Source organism: Strongylocentrotus purpuratus, unplaced genomic scaffold (genome assembly GCF_000002235.5).
Source record: "Strongylocentrotus purpuratus isolate Spur 01 unplaced genomic scaffold, Spur_5.0 spur5_scaffold_8, whole genome shotgun sequence".
NCBI classification, from domain to species: Eukaryota; Metazoa; Echinodermata; class Echinoidea; order Camarodonta; family Strongylocentrotidae; genus Strongylocentrotus; species Strongylocentrotus purpuratus.
Window position 1 is genome coordinate 3779413 of NW_022145614.1, and position 24023 is coordinate 3803435.

At 35.4% G+C, this 24023-nt stretch overlaps 2 protein-coding genes across 3 annotated transcripts; one reads left to right on the top strand and one right to left on the bottom strand.

Annotated features, from left to right (window-relative positions):
• The first annotated feature begins 1710 nt into the window (after window positions 1–1710).
• On the top strand, window positions 1711–16967 carry LOC579670 (tumor protein p53-inducible nuclear protein 2). The gene is made up of 4 exons (XM_030975907.1): window positions 1711–1842; window positions 9938–10112; window positions 10729–10936; window positions 11600–16967. Exons 3-4 carry the CDS (start codon window positions 10777–10779, stop codon window positions 12178–12180), a joined length of 741 nt encoding a protein of 246 aa, XP_030831767.1. The 5' UTR covers window positions 1711–1842; window positions 9938–10112; window positions 10729–10776; the 3' UTR covers window positions 12181–16967.
• Window positions 16714–23413, bottom strand: LOC579795 (uncharacterized protein F13E9.13, mitochondrial). 2 transcript variants are annotated; one of them, XM_011672240.2, is made up of 7 exons: window positions 23349–23413; window positions 22663–22762; window positions 22072–22154; window positions 21328–21514; window positions 20567–20717; window positions 20239–20366; window positions 16714–19009 (listed from the first exon to the last, which is right to left on the bottom strand). In XM_011672240.2, the coding sequence occupies exons 2-7, from the start codon at window positions 22736–22738 to the stop codon at window positions 18810–18812; spliced, it is 825 nt and encodes a 274-aa protein (XP_011670542.2). In that variant the 5' UTR covers window positions 22739–22762; window positions 23349–23413; the 3' UTR covers window positions 16714–18809. The 2 variants fall into 2 exon arrangements, with proteins under 2 accessions (XP_011670542.2, XP_784983.3); XM_779890.5 differs by having other exon boundaries at window positions 22663–22833.
• Between the last annotated feature and the right edge of the window lie 610 nt (window positions 23414–24023).

The window sequence follows — 24023 nt, forward strand, 5'->3', positions numbered from 1 at the left end:
CTCTATGTTCCCTATTTCTTTTAATGCAAAGACAAGTCAAACTTATAAACTACGGTATGCAATGAATAATTCATAAGCTAGATTGCTAGCCTGTAGACACACATGTTTCATTATTTTGTTTTCGAGCTTCTAGGTTTTCACTATATTAAACCGTAAGATGGCATATAAATAGAGGATAAACGAATTATTACTTAACTTTGAGAAGATAGAAACTGCACAGTGTCAATATTCTTCAAATAGGAGACGACAAAGATATTCCTTCATTCCAAGCCTGTGAAAAAAATATGATCACCCCCATATAATAATAGGACGTTCTGTTTATAGATCTGCCGGTTGTATGATGACGTCATGGAATCAGCTGGCTTCTGCGCGGCCAAGTGACATTTGTCAACAAACGCAGTCAGACCGCAGCGTGCGCGATAATGAGGCTGTACGCTGATTTTTATTCAGCGTCTCTTTGGTAATCTCGTGCATTCACGTGTGCTGAAATTCACGAGATTTTCCGTGAGATTTGTAAGGGTGTACAAACAGCTGCTTTTGTGGTCGATATCTTTAGTCAACATGGCAGCACGCAACGGTAATTACTCTAAAGATCTTCAGCTTCAGTTTGATATGAAACTTGCCATATTTCACAATTTTGAAACAATCTTTTTTCACCACTTTTATGGTCGTTATTTTTGTAACATTGCAACAGCTATTTTGTACCCGGAATTTCGCTTTTGGTTCCTGACTTTGGTACATAATTAATTTGTTTACTTTGAGATTCGTTGGAAAGATGAAAAGTCACTGATCAAACTAATGTCAAAACCTAATTGACGCAAAATCATGTTTTCTTTATAATCATAATAATTAAGACCCTAAAAACCCGGAAATTACCAATTTGTTCTTTCTATGATGGCGCGAAATTGTGTGATTTCATACTCGTGCACGCTCGCCGTCTGAGCAATGACAATGCATAACTGATTATTAATCTCTAGGGAGCTCCGCCGCGCCACAAACTGGTCGAAAAAAATAAGAAAAATGATTAAAAAAGAAATATTGTAGAAAATAATTTTTCAGGAGTCAATTAACGTATTTGATCCAGGGTCCTTAGATCGTTGCCATGACTGCTGGCGCGCACGTGCATAACAGGCGCACGCCACAAAACTAGGTTACTAAAATCCGGTTTTCAGAATGTTAATAAACCAAAGCGGAACATATATGACGTAGTTGACGTAGTTGACCAATCAGAATGCTGTATTATCACATCGGCAAAGTTGACTACTTTTTTTAATTATTCATAAACATGAGCGTGATTTTTTTTGGTTCCTGACTTTGGTACAGCGTAAAATAAAATAATTTTGATATCATTGTAAAGATAAATATTTATGCTTTATGCTGATTATAACATCTTCTTGACGCAAGAATGATTTCTATGTGAAAATCAGCCCTACTCTTTAGATAGATTTATCGTCGAAAAACCCCATTTTCAAGGCGAAATATCTGTTTCCAAAATATATCTAACATGATTGTCATATAAGTATATAGAGAGTGCAACTTCTTATCTTTAAAATAAGACCCATTTCATGAGAAATGAACAATTATAAAGGCAAAAGCTGCCGATCGGGAAGACCGTCTGCACTACTCATTACGCATGCAAGACACGTAAATTCTTGCATACGTGCTGAATAAAATAGAGGGTTTTCGCACCGGCTGCGGTCTGACTGAACGGTATTAAACATTTTTGCCGGGAGAAGAGAGAACAACACAACGGTTTAACGGACGTTTTTAGTGAATGAGCGACGGAATCCTGAGAAAGAACACTCAGAAGCAATACAGACAAGATCGCAGAAATATATCAAGGTATTTATAAGACATTCAGCTGATATCTCGTCTTTTGTTGGGTATAAATAATCTTAAATCATTTCGTTCGTCGTACCGGTCGTACAGGATTGTGATCATGTATTAACATATTACGATGATCGGGGCCAGTGTATGTGTGTGTGTGTTATACATTGACGTCGATGTTATGTTGATGATGCGATGCTGGTCGAGTCGAACGATGCGCGAGGCCACAGTGCCAGGGCGGAAAGGGCGTTGAATTAGGCGCTGGCAAACCTAAGATCGAATGCTTTTAATCTAATTTTCTATCTAGTATAAATGTTATGTTTCGGAAAGGAATTTGGCACGTCGTTTGCACTCATGTCTACACTCAATTAATGTAAAAAAAATTAGTCTTACTAGGCTGCATAGCTGTAGTCTATCTATGACTATCTATTGTGATTTGATTTTGAGTTATGAGTATGATTTTGTTGTAAACACTTTTAGTTTTATTTCCAAAATGCGAGTTTATTTCAAAGCAAAGGTAGACTAATATACTTTAAACAAAATGTAATGAACACGATCATAAGTTTAAAAAATCTACATAACAAGGTTTTATATCTACAAGTACTAGATCTAGTCTAGTCTACATTTGTTTGTGAGCCGAATGATATACATCAAAAGATCTATAATTCTATATAATAAATTCTATACCCGGTAAATTAAAGTATTTAATAGATTTCTAGGTCTTGATCTATACAATTCAGCACTAGACCTAGTCTAGTAGTGTAAAATTATTCAGAAGGTCCATGTTTTGTTTTTCAGTATAGACCCTAGGCCTACTACTACTAGTATGTCAGAGACTTTGTCTGTTAACGTGTCATGAAGCAGGAATTTGTGAAAATACAGTTCGTAGATAAATTTATCTTAGTTTTAAATGTAGATTATTTGAAATAAATACACTGTATGCATCTTATGCTACTCCATAGTCAGACTTCCAGTGAATCATAAAACAAAAAACAGCAAATTAAACATAGTCCACTTTATACTAATATGAGCACGAGACTGTTATCTAGTCATTCGATGTGGGTATAAAAGAATTAATACGACAAAAATCTACAAGACATTATACATGTTTGACCAATAGACTTGGAGAAAATCTGTTCAGAAAAACTCATTAAGATTTCAGAATATTTCCATGCAATTTCTGCATGAACCAGATTTAAAAAAAATAAAATTTGTTTGATCTAGTTATTGAATTTCATCAAGTTTTATGAATTATGTGTTATAATAGTTCACCTGATATTTCCTTCCATTCTAATAGAATAGATGATGTTTGTGCCTCGTTTTATGATTTTTAAGGAGCTTGGGAAGAATTCAAAGTCAGTTTTAAAAGGTCATTTTCCCCATCCCCGATTGATCTATTTTCTAAAAGGTGGGTGTGTCCATAGATACATGTAGTGTAGCAGTACTACCGGGTCTCCAACCGATCATCTAGCTCTGTGTTTCTATTCCGTCAAAACAACACACAGCTGACTGACATAAAGCCAAATCCTAGACTACAAATTCAGCCCTTAAATGATAAAACGATTCAAAATTGTACCAAAATAATAAGGTGGGTTTGTGCGAGATTGAGATTACACATAATCTTTTGTATTTTAGAAAGACTGAACAGTCAATTTACAAACCTGTAACAGGAAATATTTTGTGCAATCATGTACGGACATGACTGTTCTTTTGTTCGAGGAACTATGTATCGCGGTCTCCAAGAGAAACTAGGCTGTCCGTAGCCTGGGCATGCATGTCAGGCACATGATGCAATGGTGATAACACACAGCAGACTGGCTTGGCAGGTCACTGAATATTATAAATAGCCCTCATTTGCATAGGCAGGGACGCTGCATCGGAGAAGCCATACACACAAGGTGACCTTCCGCCCTTACCCAATAGGGATTGCCGTGTTGATCGAGTTGTGTTTGGTTCAGTGTGCAGTGGCCTGGAACCACAAGCATTGTAATTTGCATTTGGCCAGCTCCATTTGAAAAAGGGGTGTTTTGGTGCTGTCAGCTGTTTTCTTTTGTTGATACATGTAGAACCGAAGTACAAAGGTTGAAGTAAAACTGTTTGACCAGGGAGCTGTAGGTTGGGGCCTCATAAATAGACATCATCTTACAGTCTGTGGATAAAACTCTCAATATTTAGGAAACGTTTTTTTTTGTTAAACCATGCATGCATGATATATGAATGACACTCAGTGAAGGTGAGGTGTAACAAAAAGTGAGTAAAAATTTCCCAACTTTTCCCTTTGATTTTGGACAGAGACTAGTTTTCTCCCTTGGCTTGGGTTCTGAAAAGACCCTTTGTCTAATTGCAGTTGTAAAATACAAAGCTTTGTATATGAGAAAATTATCAAAATATTATGGTTTACATTGAAGAAAAGGATGAGGTGTGAAACCTGTTGCGCTGCATTTTTTTCATTTTTAATTCTCAAATTGATACCTACTTCATTTTTATTGACAATAGTTTATGTAGTTAAATGATTAATGTATATCTTGTACATAGAGTTGTTTGGTGTAGGCAATTATATCAAATCTGAAAATACAAATGGTTTCAATTTTTAATTCCTTTACATTTTGTCAATGTAGGACAATGTAGGAGCAAGGAGTTATGAGAGAGCTTTGGCAGGAGTCATCTTTCAACAATAAGATTTTTAAAACAGGCCTTTCATGAAGTGTAATATACATGTACATGTATATTTTATCAATATGCTTTTTTTAACAGGTCTGTCTCTTTGAACATCTAGCCTCCATACATGTATAGTCACATGTCTACCTTCATGTATTGATGTGGTAATTTAATGAATCAAATATTAGTAAGAAAGAAGAGGCAAAGGAGAAGATTAATACACAGAAAAGATAGATGGTGTTGAAGATCGTGGGGGGGGGGGCACTTCCTAGTGAATGATATATCACACATGAGTGCAGTTATGCAGTGATAGATGTAGACCTCAGCTCATGCTCTCTCTCTCTCTCTGAAGTGTTGAACAGCGATCTGTAAAGGAAATAGCAATCTCCTGGTTTGATCTGACAAGCTAGATAGACCCGTCCCAGGGTGGAAGCATCGATTAGATCATCATTTGGTCAAGCTGTCTTTGAAGTCTGAATTAAATTATCATCCCAAACAGGAGGACAAAATGGAAATCTATTTTTAGGGCTTTTAAGGTTTAATGATAGGTCATTACAAGGCACTATTCTCACAGGGGCTCAATTTATAGCTGGGGTTGGCAATTACATGCAATTTATCATCATTTTAGTCGAGCAGTCTTTGAAGTCTAAACCAATAAAGAAACTATCTTTACGGCCAAATGAGCCAATGTATAAAGTAGACAGATAGTGATGCAAGACACAGAATAGATCATCATTTGGTGGGCCATCTAGGTTCGGTGATACAACACATCAGAATTACAAGGGCTCTATTTTTAGCTGAGGGAGTCGGGAGGGGTGGCCAACATCGATTTGTTTTGTACAACTCCTCCGTGTATTGCTTGAATTTTTTCTTTTCTTTCTCAAGAAGCTGGATAAATATAAGAATTCGAGTACGCTGATGGTTTAAATTTTTACTTGCAACATCTTACCCAGTACATAAAATGCTTTGTCTTATCTTCTCCCCCACGTTCTTTTCCCCAATTTCTTTTTATTTGTCATGGGTGTTCAGGTTTTTAATTATAATGAAGAATAAATAATGAAACAACCATGGGAGATTTTGTATTTTTTGTCAACTGCCACAAGACTAATTTTATTCTTAAATATTATTCTTAAATGTAAAAAAAAGGTTAACATGTTAATCTGAATATAAAACACTCCTTGAATTATATAGTTATGACAAAATTAAACTGCCACCCAATTGACAAGCACAGGGTTGTTCCTCGTACTGTTTCTCTTCAGTCATAAGAAAATAAATAGAATATGATATGGTAATCTAGTATGATGTATAAATAGCTGCTCAGTGAGTGCCACTGCGGACAGAGATTTGTTATATGAATAAAGAGAAAGTTACTAATCCTTCTATGATCTAATCTAATCTATCCTGGATAAGATGACTTAGTTGAGGGTTCACTTAGTTCGATCATACAAGATTGATTTTCACATAGTCTCAAATCACAATTTCAGACAAGAACTAGCAGAAATATAATTTGTACATGTACTTGTATGATAGAAATGTGAAATATTTCACAGTACCAGTATATTCAGGTTTGAGCATGTGATCTATAATTTTGAACATAGAACTTTATGACTAAAGTGCATGTATTTGCTTTGATTAAAAATTGAAACTTAGAATTTTGACTTGACAGACTTCTTCTTTTCCTCTGCTGGATAGGACATGAAGATACATGGGCCTAATGTAAATGTGATATAAACAAGTCTGCAATGTAGACTAAGCTAATTGTATCAGTTGCTGTAGAAAGTCAAGGGCAAAGAATGCAAATAGGATGTTGAATTGTCTAAATATAGGCAGAGTATTTGAGTAAACAATTTAAATGATATCAGAACGATGTCATGCTGATCCATGATACTCTTTTGCAAATTCAGCACATCTGCATGACTGACAAATTATATTTCACTCCCCCCCCCCCCCCAAAAAAAAAATAAATAAATAAATAAATAAAAATAAATAAATAAATATGTTTGAAATATATGTTGAGGATTATATTTCTATTGGAGGATTATATTTCTATTTTACCAAATTGTGCTTGTAGTTGTAGGCTGTTCATTGTTCCAGAAATATTTTGATGTCTCAAGGGCATATTCTTGATCAGCTTTGTAATACAGAAGTGCAATATTAAATGTACTGGTAGGTAATTAATCACACTTTTATATTGTTACTACACTATACCATGCAGATGTCAGCAAAGAGTGCACAATAATTGATGCAAGTCTGTGTAAAATAGTTGGGACAGACCAGTTAAAATGAAGAAGAAAAAAATCCCTAAGCCATCCATTACCCTAATAATCCACCAATAAACCCAGATATGTTTTTGTAAATTACATATACAGAGCACAGCAAGGGAAATAAAAACATTGGAGCTACATGCACCTTCTTCTAATAATAAACTTAACAAAAAATGGACAGGAACAGTGATCACTTTGGTTCTGAAAATCTTCAAAATGACTCTGGTATTATAATAGAACAGTAGACCCAAAACACCCCCAAATGACAAAAATAGTAGTGTTAAACTGGCTTGGATCCCTATCCCCCTTATATACTTGTTTATAGTTTGATTGCAAGAGGAACTTGATCATATGTGACATTTGATTGGGTACCTCCTGAGGTTCCTGTGACCTACAACAGCTGACCTAGAAGCAGCCTTATGTAATTGTGACATTTATAACCATAATAAACAGAATGGAATAGGCGCTAGAGTACATGCTAGCTACATGTAGGTTAGTCACAGAGTGGAATGGGGGGGGGGGGGGGGGGTGCATTGGATCCTGGATTCTTTGGCAAGGGGGGGGGGGGTGGATGTTTGTGGCAAGAACAAAAAGGTAATTGGCTAGTCTGCATGCACAGACTCTAATTTGAGACTTGACCACAATTCCTTAAATCTTTGAGCAGAGCCTAGTATTACATAGATCAGTCTCTGGCTGTGTCAAACGACTGAAGTACAAAGCTATTGTAGTCTCATATTGCAGACACTGTAAAGCACAATAACTGACCACGGTTTGTGCCTGTAGTAGTCATCGTCGGCCCTATTCTCAGCTTTCCTCTCTTTTTTCTACCCTAGCTTGTCTGTTTGTTTTGTTGTTGTTGTTGTTGTTGTTGTTTTTTTTTGTTTTTTTTTTGTTTTTTTTGGGGGGGGGGGGTTGTGCTCCCCATATCTTCCACTGTTACTACAATATGCCACTGTGCATTGGTCCAGTGTCATAGAGGGAAAAAGGGTTGGGATACTGAAGTTCATACATTGTCATATTATGGGCTCCTCCTCAACCCCCCCCCCCCCCCCAAAAAAAAAAAAAGATGGTGGAAAACATACTCCTGCAGCCATTAACTTTCTGGCTGTTCTTAAAGGTGAAATTCAAAGAAGATCACAAATATGTCAACTAATGTATCACTAGAAACTTGTAAGCTAACAGATGGCCATCGGACAAGTTTTAGGTCAACTACATATCGGGTGATTTATAAAAAATAAAAATACAACCACCTCCATAGCAGCTGGGATATACGAGAGATTCGCCGGAAACATAACGATATTTTAATGACGTCACTATATGGACCAACACTGCCCAAGCAGACGACATCCCATAGAGAATGAACATAATTTCAAAGCTATTATTTCTCAAATTATAATGAGTTTAGTGTATATAAATGTAATGGCATGTCAAACCATTCAAAAGGGGATATGACCCGATTCTGATAACTAAAATCTTTTGCTTGTAAATACACAGGATAGGGGTTAATTAACAATCAAAGAAACCAGACTTTCAAATTGAAAAGCCCCGGAATGATATTAAGGAAGGCATTTGTTCCCTCTTAAACCGCCGAACATACCCCGGTGTGTGCAGCTGAATATACAATGGCGTCTTATTTTGTTTACAAGCAACAGATTCCTTTATTTTTGTGTCGCTGCATTTGTCATCAAAATAAAACCATGCGCGGGGTTTAGAGTGAGGCAATAGATTATACATTTAGCCTGACGGTAGTGAAGTAAGAGAAAGAACTCAAGAGAAGATGAAAACATAGGCACTGAAAATGTGTGAGATGTCATGGGACATCGTCTGCTTGTGCAAGTCAAGTCCATACTGTGATCTCACACATCTCAGCAGCGTTCGGAGAGCTCTTCAGGTGCTATGCCGGGGCCGTATTTAAGCGTTTTGTAATTTATAATAATCATTACTTCGAATGTTTCCAAGCATTGAATTTTGATAAACTTGTCGAATCAAAGTTTCAACTTTGCAATAATGAAAATAAAGTTAGTTTTTAAAATCAATAAATATCTACTTTAAGGTTTTACAAACTACATATAGCAACAATTCACCACAGCTAGTTTTCCTGTCTAAATTCATTTTATGAGAATATATTATCTTAAGATTCAATCAATAAACCAAGATATGCTGGTGTATAGAACATGTACTTGGCATTCAGGAAATGTCTATGGTGCAATCAGAGAAGTTTGTTTTTCTTAGGTACAGTGCATTGCACAACAAATGATTTTTTGTTGCGTCATTGAATTGGACACAATTTATGTATAAAAACAATCCTTGAACAGTACATTTCCATTGCTCTTGTATCAACACTGGCCATTTTAAAAGGGTCAACAATACCACAAATGACTTTATGTGAGTTGTTGAAAGGAAATGCAGGATATACAAGGGGGTGCAAGCCCTGGCAAGTGCTAAACTTCAGGTTTACAGGGGCAGCGCCAGGATTTTGTAAAAGAGGGAGCTGCGTGTAAATTCCCTCCCCCATTGCACCATCACTTGTGCTAAACACTGCTAATGCAAGTTAGCCTAAAATTGAGGGGGTGTATTATTTATCTTATTCATTCATGCTGTACTAGATATTGGTAAAAAAAATTGGGGGCACATACCCCACCCCTGCTCCCCAATCTGCTTCTTTTGATGAGAATGCATACCGGTACATTCACTTATGAAATAATCAACACATTTCTGGTGCAATCATTTTTTATTGCATTGGAGTAGAGTGCTCCAAGGGTGTTTTGTTTTTAATCTGAAGATACACTATTTGAAAAGATTATACTGATTTGAATTTTCACCTATGAGTATATGAATATTACTTTTATCAATAATAATTATAGAGAACAGACTCATTTGTAATTCACTATGTTGATATTTTCATGAAATTCTTCATGCCACCATATGCAGTTTAAAAAAAAAAAAAAGTCTTTGCTTGCATCAGCTAATTTCATTCATGTATTGTTATTTGTCAGGTTTTTATTATTTTTACTCTGCAGCCAGGCTATTGCACAATATATTGAAATGAATACATCCATGCACTGTAATCTAGCATTCAGGCATTACCTGGCAGGTTATCTATCGCTGCTTTGAATATGCTAGAGTTTTTGCATGTTATAAGAGCTGAGCCCTGTCTAACTTGTACAACGTCTTTTTTAAATTCACAGACATTGAGAATATTACAGATGACCACCTGGCAACTGTAATCAACATACAAAGTCAACAATCAAGTTTCATCCTGCCATCCTTCCTGTTTGCAAACAAGAATTATCGTCACTGCTAGAGCAGTATACACTGTATTTTCACTCTTCAGGGACTGTAGACTATATAATCACCTCCAAGGTAAGACCAATAGGCTTGTATTGTACAGGGTCATCCCAGTAAACAGCTGATATTTACAGAAGATTCACTAGACTGATAGCTATCCCACAAGACAGACAAGACAGACAAAACAAAGACTAAATACCTGAGAAAATATAGATTACCGTAGAAGAGAATTGCAAACATGAGACCAACAAAACAAAGAAATATGCATGTTGGTCTTGTGGGCTGTCTGTTTAGTTTTGAGCTAAAAACAGTTGTTGGAAGGTCCATGAGACCAACATTGTTGTTCTTCTGGGCTGTCGGTCTCGTTGATAGGCTTTCCATATGATATTTGACCTACCAGTGGATATGATTATCTGAGATTCTCTTTCAAGTACATGTAGTTAAGAAAATGTAGATCTTCAATATCCTTGCTTTTCATCACTATTATGATGTTTTATCTGTTTTATGTATGAAAAAGCTTACATGTATGCCTACACAGGTACAGAACGTGACAAAAATATATTTACATTTCTGAGCTTGAGTTCCTTGCTAAAATGTAAAAACAATAATTTTGCAAATAACTGCAATCAATATTGAGCATTGATAGTAAGATTACTATCTAATTTTTGTTTTCTATCTTTTATCATCATAGTGCCAACTTGAGACCTTCTACACCGAAAGTAACCAACAATCAGCGAAGATGCTTAGCGGACTGAGCGATTACCTGTTTGGCAGCTCCAATAATCAAGCTGGTGATGCCATGGTAACGGACGAAACCCAGCCGCAGCGAGATACTCCCGTGAAGGATCCTGTGAAGGAGATTGAGATGGATGGTGATTGGGTGCTAGTTGATGTTACCAGTAAGTACCTCTCGTGGTGTGAAGCTACAATGTCATGGGGAGGGGGGGGGGGGGGTGGGGGTGTTCTCATCAGAAACAAAATCTTGATGAAGCATTGTATTATATGGTTATGTTTTTATGAGAGAGAATTGACCAAGTGAAGAAAACAAATTGCACCTTTTGTTGTATTGAAACTTGATATTCAAATTCATCATAGAGCTTATACAACTCGTGTTAATTATACTGAGAATTGTAGGAAAATAAATTCTCAGCTTTGTCACTGCATGTTTCTAAACCCTTCATGTACTGTGCAAGGTAATCGGTAAGGATGAATATTATACATTAGCATTTGAAAGATGTCCACTGGCCAGTTGGTTTATCTTTGATTTAAAAAAAATTAATGACTGAAAGCTACGTAATTTCAGATCATTATATTCTATTGTTTTTGTTTCAATTACTGAACTGTGAGACCCAGTGTACTATAGAGATGGTCGTTTTGCTTGAATTTCAACTGCAGTAGCGGGTAGTCCGTAATGAGACAATGAAACTTGTAAAACTTGTGAAATCTTCCTTCTTAGACATTTCAATTATACTTTGATTATAACGTAAAGAATATAACTTTGAAGTATTACATTATATTGTGTAATTAAAACTAATCATCTTGATATTTTTTGTTTTAAATAGATGATTCTGGCAGCCCGAGTCCCCTAAGGTCTCCAACGAGATCTCCATCCAAAGATGGCTTCCAATCTCAGCCTCAAGCTGTGCCAGAGAAACCCCATCGTATGGAGGAAAGCTGGTTTATTACCCCACCACCTTGCTTTACGGCTGGGGGTCATTCTCCCCATCAACTAGCCACTAGTCCCTTAGAAGATCTGCTAATAGAACACCCAAGTATGTCTGTATATCATCACCCTAGTCAACGAGGAGCCCCAATGGCTCATCGAAGGCAGCATCTTCCTAGGCAAAAGTCCAGCAGGACTGTACCTAAGCGTACTCACAATCTTCGGGTGCTCAATGCCAAGCCACCGCGCAGGGCTGCAGCTATTGCGGCTCGTGTGGGAATCGAACAGTCGGCCAACCAAGTTGGGTTACAGGAGCAGAGGGATACCAAGAGGCATCAACAACGCCAGTACAGTCCCGGCAAAATAGAACGACACAACAAGGCTTATCATCATCAAAGTGCCTCGTCTCGGCGGCATTATAAGCAGAACTCTTCCATAAGTGGACGACACTCTGGTGCCATCTACAAGCAACCACGTTGATGATGGGTTATGGGTTCCAGAGCACTAATATATAAAATTAGATAGATATTAATATTCACTGTTACCATTTTATTCACTAAAAACATTATTTTGTGTTATTTATAATTGTAGATATTCATGAATTATATTAGTATTATTTGTATATGGAAACTAATTTTGTTTTTATTGAAAGTTTTATCCATGTTGTTATTTTGATAACTAGAGTATCAAAGAATTTAGCAAATTTAAAAACTATAACCAAAATAAACGAAAAAAACATTAACAAAATGTTAAATTAAAAAAAAGGAGTTATTTTGGCACGGGTGTGTTTTGTGTAGAGCTTGAATTTCCTTGCAACTTTACCTTCCTGCACAGTGAATGCCTATCAGTATTTATCTTCTCTATTCTCTCAATATCTTGGGTACTTCAGGTTTTTACTCTTCTCTTACTACCGGTAAGCCAGTTTGTAAATAGCTTTGAAATGCATGACGGTATGACCCCAAACATCCACAGATCTTGTACACGATGGATACGTCCCACTTGTGCATTTTTAGAATAATCACTGCCGAAGTGATGGAGGTGCTTCATGAATACCTTTTGTTTGCCTCTTGAGAAAAATACTTCCTTCTGTGTATCAGATATATGTACTGTCCGTGCATAAATGATAACTGATTACCAGTTCATAACTTTCATGAGCACGATACCAGTATTTGTCTCGATGGGTTTTACAATTTGGGAACAAATTACCTTTGTCTGCCCATGCGCAGATAGTATTTACAAATTGGCTTATTACCGAATATGTTCTTTTCCTTGCAGGAAGAGGAACCAACAGTACATTTGCATCCATCAACTCTAAGAATATAAGCAATATGTTGATGGATATCACCATACATACTCTGAGCTGACTTATTGTTTTTATAATGCACAGTATTAAAATAAATAAGATCACAACAGACAGGGATATCAGAAGTCTTTCTGTATAAAATCATAAGTATCTGTATAAAGGCACTGTGTTTAAAGCCAAATATTATACAGCTGCTACAAGAAATAACACTATTTTTCAAAGCCAAATGAGAAATATATTTGATAAATTGTAAAATATGTTTTAGCATAGTTCAATTAGATTGTTAGAGTTTACATATTTGTCTTGTTCGAATGTAAATGTACTTTGTTTGAATGTGTGTTTATTTTCTTTGTTCATAGTTTGGTACATGATTTAAAATGTGTTTGTACGAGGAAGCTTGATGTTGAGAGGGAGATGTGTTATCGTAAGATGTTTTTTTGAGGTGGGGATTGTATTCTTATTTCTGTATGCCTGTTCATCCAATATTTCTTGGGATCAGGGTTGAAATGGGTCATCAAAGAAAAAAAAATTAACAAGAAATGATTAAAAAATGGTTTCAGGTTCTTCGATAATTTATCTTGGTATTCATCTATTTCTAGATAAGAATTAGTATGGAGGAAAAAAAATATACCGGTATATATGACTTTTCGAAATTCAGTTAATTATAGTATCTTTATAAATGTTTTGGATTGTGTGCATTTGGTGATATAGAATTGTTTATTACTATTGTGAATTCTTGTAAAGCTACTTTTTGAGAAAGAAAAAAAAAAAAGACTATTGAAAACCGATGGGGACAATGCAAATAGGATCTAGCATTACAAAAAGGGGGGAATGAAAATCATTAAAATTTTACTTCAAGATATGGTGTGGTACCCTATTTCTTGTGCAGAATACAAAGCAAGAACAGCTCATAATAAAGCAAGTTGGCATGATACATGGAGTGTATATGCCAAGGAAGGTGTATTAAAAGCTGGAAGAATCATAACCCAACCTTTCAAAAACAACTCTTTAAGCAGTACGATGAACAGTGTGGAACTCCGTTTAAGGGTCAGTTTGTGTGGCAACTGTCTCGGACAAGTCTGATTTGACAGGGTTGTTGACCCGTGGTTTTACATTTTAAATATTTTAGAGCAGTTGAAAGTGATGTACCCTCCTTGTGGTCCATCCTTAGCATTGCATAATGAAAGCAAGGTGCATACATATGTTTCAGCACCATCACAATGCAAGGATACATGTTCCCCCATTTATTCAAGTTGTACATGTTGTTGCATGATGTAACTATATAACAGTATTCCATATGTGTATATTGGTAATTATCAGCTGCAGTGTGTGTTACACATATGTTGAGGTGATTGATTGAATCAATAAGTTAGATAATGAAAGCCTTTTATGCATGATATTTCTTAGGTACAGTGGTGAACAGAGAACTTGTAACCTTTGGTGGACTGTGCATAATTAATCAGTCTTAATTAGTACTTAGTTATGCTCTCATTGACAGAAAACATAACATCTGGTCAAAGTAACACAGGTGTAATGTAATTGTCGGTGGGATTAATTAGTGACTTTGTTTACATCATCTGTTATCTCTATACATGCATTAACAATGAAGCACAATGATTCATTACTGTAAAACCAGAAACTTATTTTCAAATTGCTATCGAAGGCTATTTCTGCAGCAGGGTTCTTTCTGTTTTTGTTAATGGCTGCATGAAACCTCTTGCATGTAGATCATTCACAAAATGTGCAAAGTTTCTGGTTTTGCTGTAACAGGATAGCATACTAATTTCACAGCCATTAAGAACCATAATTAAATAATGGCTGAGGATGTCATATTCCATTGGTTGTCTCTCCCGCTTAATTATGATTTTTTTTCCCCCTCCTTACTGCCCCCCCCCCCCCATTCTTTCTCTGCCACTGATCTAAGGTGTATTTGTTTGTCTATTTTCACCTCTGTGCTTTGGCATTATAGCCATGTATGTGTTTATCCTTGAGACAGTGTATGCATGTAAAGCAATAAAGGACATCTTGTGAGCAGATAATAACCACAACATGTGTCCATAGTCACATGCTTGCCTACATGTACATAATCAATTATAATCTGTATACTGCATAATACCCTCTATACAATGAGTACCTATACACAAAAGCCCCATAAATATTGCTTCTTGGCCAACTTTGAAAGGATATCACAAGAGCTCCTAAAAGGAAATGGCTCCAAAACTTGTTAATTGGGGAATCACATGATTGTTCATACTTTGTTAATTGTTTATGAAATATGATTTAATGCCCAGTGCACTCACTGCCTTGTGATTAAATAATCAGTAAATAATAAGAAAACAAAGGTCAGTCAAATGGGTATATATATATATATATATATTTCATTCACATTTTCATTTAAACAGCAATTTACTGCATTGTGTGAGAGGATTTACTTGCAACATTTTCACAATACTGGTCATTGTGATTTGTGAAAGAAGATTCATGCCAATAAATGGAATCAAATCATTTTACCGCCAGTGCATGTTTGAATTACAGGAATAAAGGTTACTTTTTTCAGTTTAATCAAGTCAAAAGTCAGTCATTAAGCTTGCATATTGCATGTAGTATTAATTAACCAGTTCTTTGTCGCCCAGTCAGGGTAAGAAGCTGCACACATGCCTTGTATTAATCTAAAACTCACATGGACAAAGGTGCTAATTTGATATATCAGGACTTATATGGTCTTTCTACATTTTGAAGGTTTCATCACTCATCATATTATATTATTGTACAGCTACTGAAAACTATTTAAACATTTTCAATTTGTGTAAATGGAAGTATCCAACTGCATTCTTGCTTCATGAAATTCATCATATTTATAATACTGCCTTTTGCACAAAATGATATTCATATTAACTATTAAGAGAGCTATAGGTCATACATAGTTGCATTACCTGAACGAATGTTAACCTCATTATTCTTTCCCTCATTATATCAAGTTACATACTGTTGCATTAAATATATCAAGTATATGCCTCTGATTTTCCTTTCATCACTATTTCCAGTTTAAAACTGTCTTAAAGTTGTGTCCCGCATTATAAACTGTCTGGGTATTTTGAGGCTTTGCTTTATTAACATACATTAATTCAGAAATACTTACTTTATCATCCTTTAATTTCTCAGTATTGTGTATAAACTGGACCCCAAGATAGGGTCAGAATTTCTTAGACTAGTAATTGTATTTTACAAAACATATGCAGGGTAAAATAAGAATATATCACGCAGAAGAGATAAATGTGTAATTTCCCAGGCAGTATTTTGCAGCACATATTATAAGCATGGTATGTTGAATAGTCGATTTCTAGACTAAAAACTCTAGAGATTTGTAATAAAGGTTGGAATTTGTATGAATAACTTAATTGTGGAATGGATTTTCAGAGGAATGTTTTTTGACTTGCTTGAAAAATATAATCTGCATATTGAATGGGTGTTCAGTTTGGTTTGTGGTTTATTTGTATGATTTGAAGACAGTGTATTACGGACGTCAAGGTAGAAATATTACAATTATATGTTAAGGTGACAATGCAACTTGGTCACTCACTATCCCAACATTTCACTAATACATGTACATGTACATGTATTTCCTTTAAATCATCATTGATCTGTATTCTCATACATTTTTTAAATGAAATTCTGGAAAAGGCAACTAGCCAGATGCTCTTTTTTATATAAACCTGCCATATATAATACAACTGGATCTGAAACATTCTTCCGTAAAAATGAACTTGAAAGTGTAGTTGTGCATGTTTGGTTTGTGTAATTGTGATTATTTTTTCTTCTCAATAGAAAGTATCTTTGTAGAGATATGACAATATATATGTAAAGTTTAGTTAGTTAACAGATTTAATATATACATGTATTTGTGTACATGGCATATCTTTTTAGGTATTGGACTGAAAGAAATAAATTTTGAAGGGATACTCTATTTCATGAATTTCATGTTTTTTTTATATTGAATGTGTCTTTAGTGTTGAAGGTGATACACAGTCGAGAGTAAGTTCGTGGATTTGGTGAAAACATATTTTCCAGAATAGTAAACTGATAATTGTCTTCATGAAGCATCTATTCAAAGTTAATTTATTTTTTAAAGAGGTTTACATCTGTGTGTATGTTGTAGTGTGTTGTGTGTGTGTGTGTGTGTGGGGGGGGGGGGGTCCAGTCCTAACATACTGTAAATGAAGTAATGTGTTGTGATACTTCTGTGGCTAGGCTCGGAGAACACTTTGAACGTCCTTATCAAGATTCAAATAACACTTATTTGCCCAAAATTCACACAAAATATGGGCGTAGTGTACAACTTTTAAGCTCATTGATGTGTACATCTATGCAAATTAAGAATCAGTCCCAGAATGCATTCACTTAGTTAGCACCCCTTTTCTAGCATATTTTTTCAATTCCAGGGCCCCTTGACATAAAGCTTAGCAATGAATTGTACATAGTGATCAAGTTTATACAGCAATCAATTGCTAAGTTATCTTTTTGTTCTGGGTTCCCATAATTATAATTGAAGTTTAAATATTTCCTTTCTGGTCTTACAGTAGACATAAACACAAATTGACCAAATGGTGTTTTCTGTGTCTATGAGCAAGTATATATTTTCATGTTCATCTGTATAACAAAATACATCAGTTAAGTCAATTATCAAAAGTTCAGTTTAAAAGTAAATGTATTTCATAATTATCATTTAGAACCTAAGCAAAATGGGATGTTTGCTGGAATATCCCATTCATTTATAGTCTGGATAATAGAAAACTATATACCATATAATGTACAGTTCAAACATAAAATTAAAATTGCATATCTTGACCCTAGCTCAACAAGTCATATTGAGGGCCAGTGACCAAATAAAATTAAGAATGAATCCCAATTCCACAATTTCCATACTTCTCACTCATGTATGTCTTTCCTGTCTGTTTTAACCATTTCTAACCTCTATTCCCATATCATCATGTGTGGCAGTCACTGTCAAATGGGACTGTATCTTGTCTGAATGACCAAGCAATTACACATCAATTTGGAAAATCTAAATTCAAAGAGGGTCATGCACCTGTCACAGCTCTCCATAGTAATTACAACTAATTTTGTAGATGTCTTGTTTGTCTTCTAGAATGTTGCCATGTAGGCTATCTGGGGAATACAGTGCCCTGTTGGTTCCAGCTGTACATAGAAACCTCACCTGGCTTTGTTTAATATAGCAAGTGTACAGATCACTTCAAAGGCACTATTATTGCATTCTCCACATTTGTTGCAACATCAACCATTATAATAACATCACAGTGATTCATCCTAGTGTAGGTTTCCAATGGGCGAGCTGCTGATGGAATGATTTTCACATGGTACAAGTTATGGCACTGTACTGTGACTGCTGTTCACTTGATATTTTGCTGGATTTTGGGTCATTAATTAAGAATGCACCCCAAGTAACAAGATCCAAAGAGATATATAAGCTCACCAAACTTTAAATCGCAAATGGGACATCTACATCCTAACAGCTGGTCCAGGTGGATCTTTTTCCTTTGAATACCATTTGATTTTGGTATATACATGCATATCCATTGAACCCAACTAATGTTATTTCATGCAAGGTTTTCAACAGCTGCCATCCTTGTTAAGCCAATGGAATTATTTCATGAGCAGTACTGTAACCTTTGATCACTTTCAAACATTGGCTTAGGTCACATCCAACACCAAGAAGAATCTGAAAGATCCAACACTCACACTTATTCCGGGCCCTTGTTCAGTCCATGTGCACCATCTATGACACTGTCTATGTTTGCAATGTTTTTGCTTCGTCCATGAAACATTTGACCCTTTCAAAGTCCACATTGTTCTGCCAGTGTCCGCCATGTTTGAAATGTGATCCCACAATGCATCCATTAGCATGTAGCATAGCTCTGCTCTCATGAAGGTTATCCACAGTGACCCCCGATCCAATCACTACAGGAAGACTCACTGCCTCTCTCACTTCTGTAAACAAATCAAGTAGAATTGCAAAAACTATCCTATTTGATTTGATTTGATTTGATTCGGTTTATTGAAATAAAAGAACATGCAGCTGGGAAGCTGAAATAATTCAATTTACAAAGTCAATATACAACACAATAAACGAACAAAATATGAACTATAAATCAAATATTACATCAAAATCTAAATATATTACAAACATTAAACCAAAATCTAAAGATATTACGAATATTACATCAAAATCGAGATATATTACAAATATTACGTTAAAATTCAAATATATTACAAATATTAAAAACATTAAAAACCTTAAAAACCTTCTAAAAACCTTCTGTGTCAGCAAAAAAAAGGAGAGAGAGAGAGAGAGAGAGAGAAAAAGAGAAAGAGAAAGACGGAACTAGAAAGAGGAATAGAACGAAGAAGAAAAAAGAAGGAAAAGTTGATCAGGGAATATACGAAAGATTGGAGGAGAGGAGTAGAGAGGGACAGAGTAGAACAAGAAAAATAGAAAGAGAGAAGAATCTCTGCCAAGTGCACCTCAAGTTAAAATATGATTTAAAAAATAAAAATAACATTTAAAAAAGAAAAGAAAAAAAAAAAAAAATGTTTGACAATATAATATAGCTATTAACACAACATCCCAGTAGATCAACATCCAATGAGACTGACAGCTATCGAGACCACAATCCTTCAGGACCATCAACCTACCAGATTTACAATGTTGGTCTAATAAACCTAAAGAAAAGGTGTCAGAAAGGCCTTAGACTGACAAACTGGTCTCATGAATAGTCAATAAGTTTCTAGAAGGCCTACAATGTTTCATCTGCTGTTGGCATTGTGGGCTGTAGCCTTCATTACAAAGAAATCAAAACAGATCTTTCCCTAATTATATAATAACAGGTTGTGAATTAGGATTTCAGGTAGAGAGCCTCTTAGCATAATCTACATTTTAGAAAGTGCAAATAACTTGTTTCAAATGCTTTTATATGTCAGGTTCAATATGTGCAAATTAATCAAGTGTACATGGATGTATTACTATAATGACATCCACAAGTAAAACAGTTTGAAATTATATGAAAATCTGTATCTGAGCATAGGATAACATAGGAATAATATCGAAAACTTTAAAGGGACATAACTTGGAAATATCTCGTATTTCAAGACTTCCTTACATCATAATTTTCCTTTAGCCCCCTCCCTTGTTCTCACATGATGTAAAACAATTTGAATACCTTGTATATCTTGAGGGCTGGTTGGAATGCCTGTACTGGTTCCTGTTACAATCACTCCATCACTCAAGAAGAATTCTGCAGCCTTGGCCGTCTCGGCTATACTCACATCAGATGTGATCGCATGGGAACTAAACAGAGTACAAGATACAGTGGAACTAAATTAGGCTAAATATGTCATTTGTGAATGTAAGTAAAATAATATCAATTTATTCTGCCTCTTGATATGACTCTGAAGGCACTATACAATTTTTTACAAAATCATTAATTCCATCAAAAATTCAAAGAATATTTCGAGCTAAAATGATGCATGACTTAATTAGTGTGATACCTGTGTTTTTTCTTTATATCTGTGAGGATCTTGATGTGATCTGCTCCTATTTGTTTCCGATATCTGAGTAACTCTCCTGCACAAGCATTCTGAAATCCTTCATCTCCAACATGGCTGAATACGAAGCCCTCCGCACGGATGAAATCTAATCCTGAGAGGACAAAGACAAATTGTTCTTATCAATTATTATAATGCTTGCAAGTATGAATTCATGTATGTCCTCATCGAAGAACCAGAAGGGTGTCAAAACATTGGTGTAAAATAAAAATGGTTGAATTATGCATAAATACTGCAAGAAAGAGCATATTTGAATAGTTCAGGCGAACAGATAATTTGTTCTGTTACGTGACAAAGTTGCCTCTTTTATGTAAGCGTACATATCGTCGCTGTTTTCACAAAGTGACGGTAGGCAAAAAAAATGCGTTACGATTTTCCTCACTACTGTCACTTCGTGAAAATAGGGATGATATGCATGTATGCCTACCCATGTGGGCATAGATTTGTTCTCTTTGTAAATTTATGAGTGGTCTAGATTTGTGAAAGTTTCATGCCACAAAACTAAAGAATAAACAACACTAGAATTTTGTATTCAGACTTAAGACAATTCATAATTTGTTTGTTATGTTACAATTATTTTTAGGCTAAGTACAAAGTAACAATAATCTATTCATTTTGAAAGGTAAATTGTATTTAGAAATCCCAGTTTATATAGCGGTAAAAAACTGTTGTTACAAGTCTTTTCCCTGTACCCTAGATCCTACCTGCAGCAAGTGCGACAGCTAGAGCCTGTTTGTTAGCAGCAGAGAGAACCTGGACACCTAGAGGTATATCAGGGTACTCCTGACGGACAGCACTGGATACGGCTGTCATAGAAGCAGTGATTTCAGGGCCTACATGGTTAGGTTGTATGTATGGTACATCATGCATGTTCTCCAACATCAGCCCAGTCTAATAACAGAACAAAAACACACGTATCACATTTTATACATTATCTTGTTCTGTGTAGGAACTTGACAAATTCATTGCAGGAGCATGCTCTCTTTTCTGACTAATAATTGTTTCTATATACCGGTACTCACTTTCTATCTTGCTAGGTAGTCACCATAAGTCTTTATCTTTCTGTTTTTGTCTGATATTCATTCTCTTTCGCATTCTTACTTTTTTCTCTCAACCTTTCTTTCTTTCCCCCTCCTCCCTTTCAATTACTCACTCTCTTTCTCTCTCTCTCTCTCTCTCTCTGTGCATGTCTCTCTATCTCTCTCTCTCTCTCTATACCCCTTCACATTCACATTCATTTCTGAGATTAGAAGTGAAGTCTTACTCATTTGTACTTATAGAAATTTGTGAGGCAACTACTATTCCAATCAAAACTCAATTAGAAATTAGAAAAAAAATCAAAGGAAATACAAAAATTAGCAAAACATTTTCCATTTTCAAATTTACAATCAATCAAAAGTTTTAAAAAACTGTTTAATACTTGACCGTGGACTCTGCATTTTACTTACAATCCCAGCTCGCATATACCCTCTGGCTTCTTCACATACTTTCTTGATAATTGCTTGTAAGGCCATATTGTGACATGGGGTGCCTATAAGTATGAAATACGATATACTTATGTTATGAGTGCTTGCATGCTAATATGATGAGTTGACCTACATGAACAAACACATTCAAAAACTTGATTTTTGAATTGGGTGTATACAAAATGATAACAGAGAGTGCCTGAATATGACATAACATAGCTTTTATGGGCATATCAGGATGGGTTATATCTGAACATGAATACATAAAACTAGTAATTACAACTCCTTGTGTATGGCCATTTGATCACAATTAACACAATATAATGACAAGTTCACTTGTAATAACACTATTATAGTCAGTTTTACAAAAAATAATGTATTGTTATGATTTATAGAATGATGATATTATAATTGTGTACCTTAAAATGTGGGAAATATACCAGACCAGTACCATTGGCTCTTATAATCATTTTCTAATTACTTTTGTTTTCTCAAACAAAGGAGATGCAAGAACAATGTTTCCTTGATGGCATAACAAGAACAGAAAATGATCAAGAAATAGTCTTTTTTTACCTGGTAAAGCTGGTACATGCAGCATCCCAATCACAACACCATGGTTGTGTCCAAACAACTTCTGAAACCAACTCATCCTGTCACTTTAGGGAAATTACAGCTGGATGAAAACAAAAGATAATTCACTCGATCTTTTAGTTTTAGAGGAGGAATAAACTGTCTTCCAGAAGTCTGCAGAAAATGAAGAGAACAGATTGTTTTAATTCACTTGAGATGCCTCACAAGTATGTGTAGATATATGTTTTGTATTGAATATATATTTCCAATAATTCATATTATTATTATTTGTTTATTATTCAATTGCTAATAAATCCGCACATTAGATTGCACACGCTCCATTTCATGGGGAATACTCCTGAGATTAATCAAGTACAAATTATGAACAATTTACAGTCATTAATAACCAAATTAGTGAAACATGCTTCCACCACACTGCAACAACATACCCGTCAAACTCCACGGAACCCATCAGGCCACCATCGCCTTCACCGCCACTGGGCCGGGCGGGGGGCGACGACGGAGCTCATTGGAGCTGACGTATGATATTCTCCCTGGCCCTGCACGATCACTGGACTTTCGTAAAAGTCTAAATAACTCACATTTCAACATTACATCACTGCACAACTAATCATTTTGCTAAAATAATGTTTACATTTCAATGAGGTATCCAATATCTACATATATACAATATCTATCACTTGTTTTACCTCTCTCCAGCTCCCTCTCACATCACAGTCGAAAAGACTTCACAATATTTCCAACTATAGAGTATAATGTGCCTCGACATCAAGCTCCGCCCCTTTGATCCTCCAACAAGAAGAGGCGCCAATGGTACTGCCGCTAGGCGCAGGAGATGGATGAAGCTCTTTCGAAAACTAGCTCATAGATGTGAGTTTTAGAAACTCACATTTTCTTGAAAAGATGGTGGATAGTGAAAAGAGCGTCATCAATCTCCTGCGCCTTTAATTACAACCATTTTTTTTAGGAACGGTATGTTAAACAAACCAACATCTTGAAAAACAACAAAAGTATGTATACATCATAGAAGTAGTATATATCTCTATGGTATACATGCATGTAGATATTGAAGAATTATTCCTTCCTATATTGATCATTCTTTCATGATCATTATAAATGTAGCTCAATTTATCATCTCAGCTCAAAGTCTTTATTTGAAGTAATTGAAAACATCAAGAATTCCTGTAATTATCTATCAGCATCTTCACTTTCTGCAACCTTTACTGAATTGCTTGCTCTCATATATTACTTATGCAGGGCTTCATCGGGGATGGGGGGGGGGGGGGGTATTATTCTCATGGATTGCATTTTTTCAACACAAAAATATACTTGTATATATATAT

Coding starts and splice junctions, on each gene's coding strand:
- LOC579670 (XM_030975907.1), top strand. CDS start 10,777: ATGCTTAGCGGACTGAGCGATTACCTGTTTGGCAGCTCCAATAATCAA. Junction 10,937..11,599: donor GGTGCTAGTTGATGTTACCA/GTAAGTACCTCT, acceptor TGTTTTAAATAG/ATGATTCTGGCAGCCCGAGT.
- LOC579795 (XM_011672240.2), bottom strand. CDS start 22,738: ATGAGTTGGTTTCAGAAGTTGTTTGGACACAACCATGGTGTTGTGATT. Junction 22,155..22,662: donor GCATGTACCAGCTTTACCAG/GTAAAAAAAGAC, acceptor TCATACTTATAG/GCACCCCATGTCACAATATG. Junction 21,515..22,071: donor GGTATATGCGAGCTGGGATT/GTAAGTAAAATG, acceptor TTCTGTTATTAG/ACTGGGCTGATGTTGGAGAA.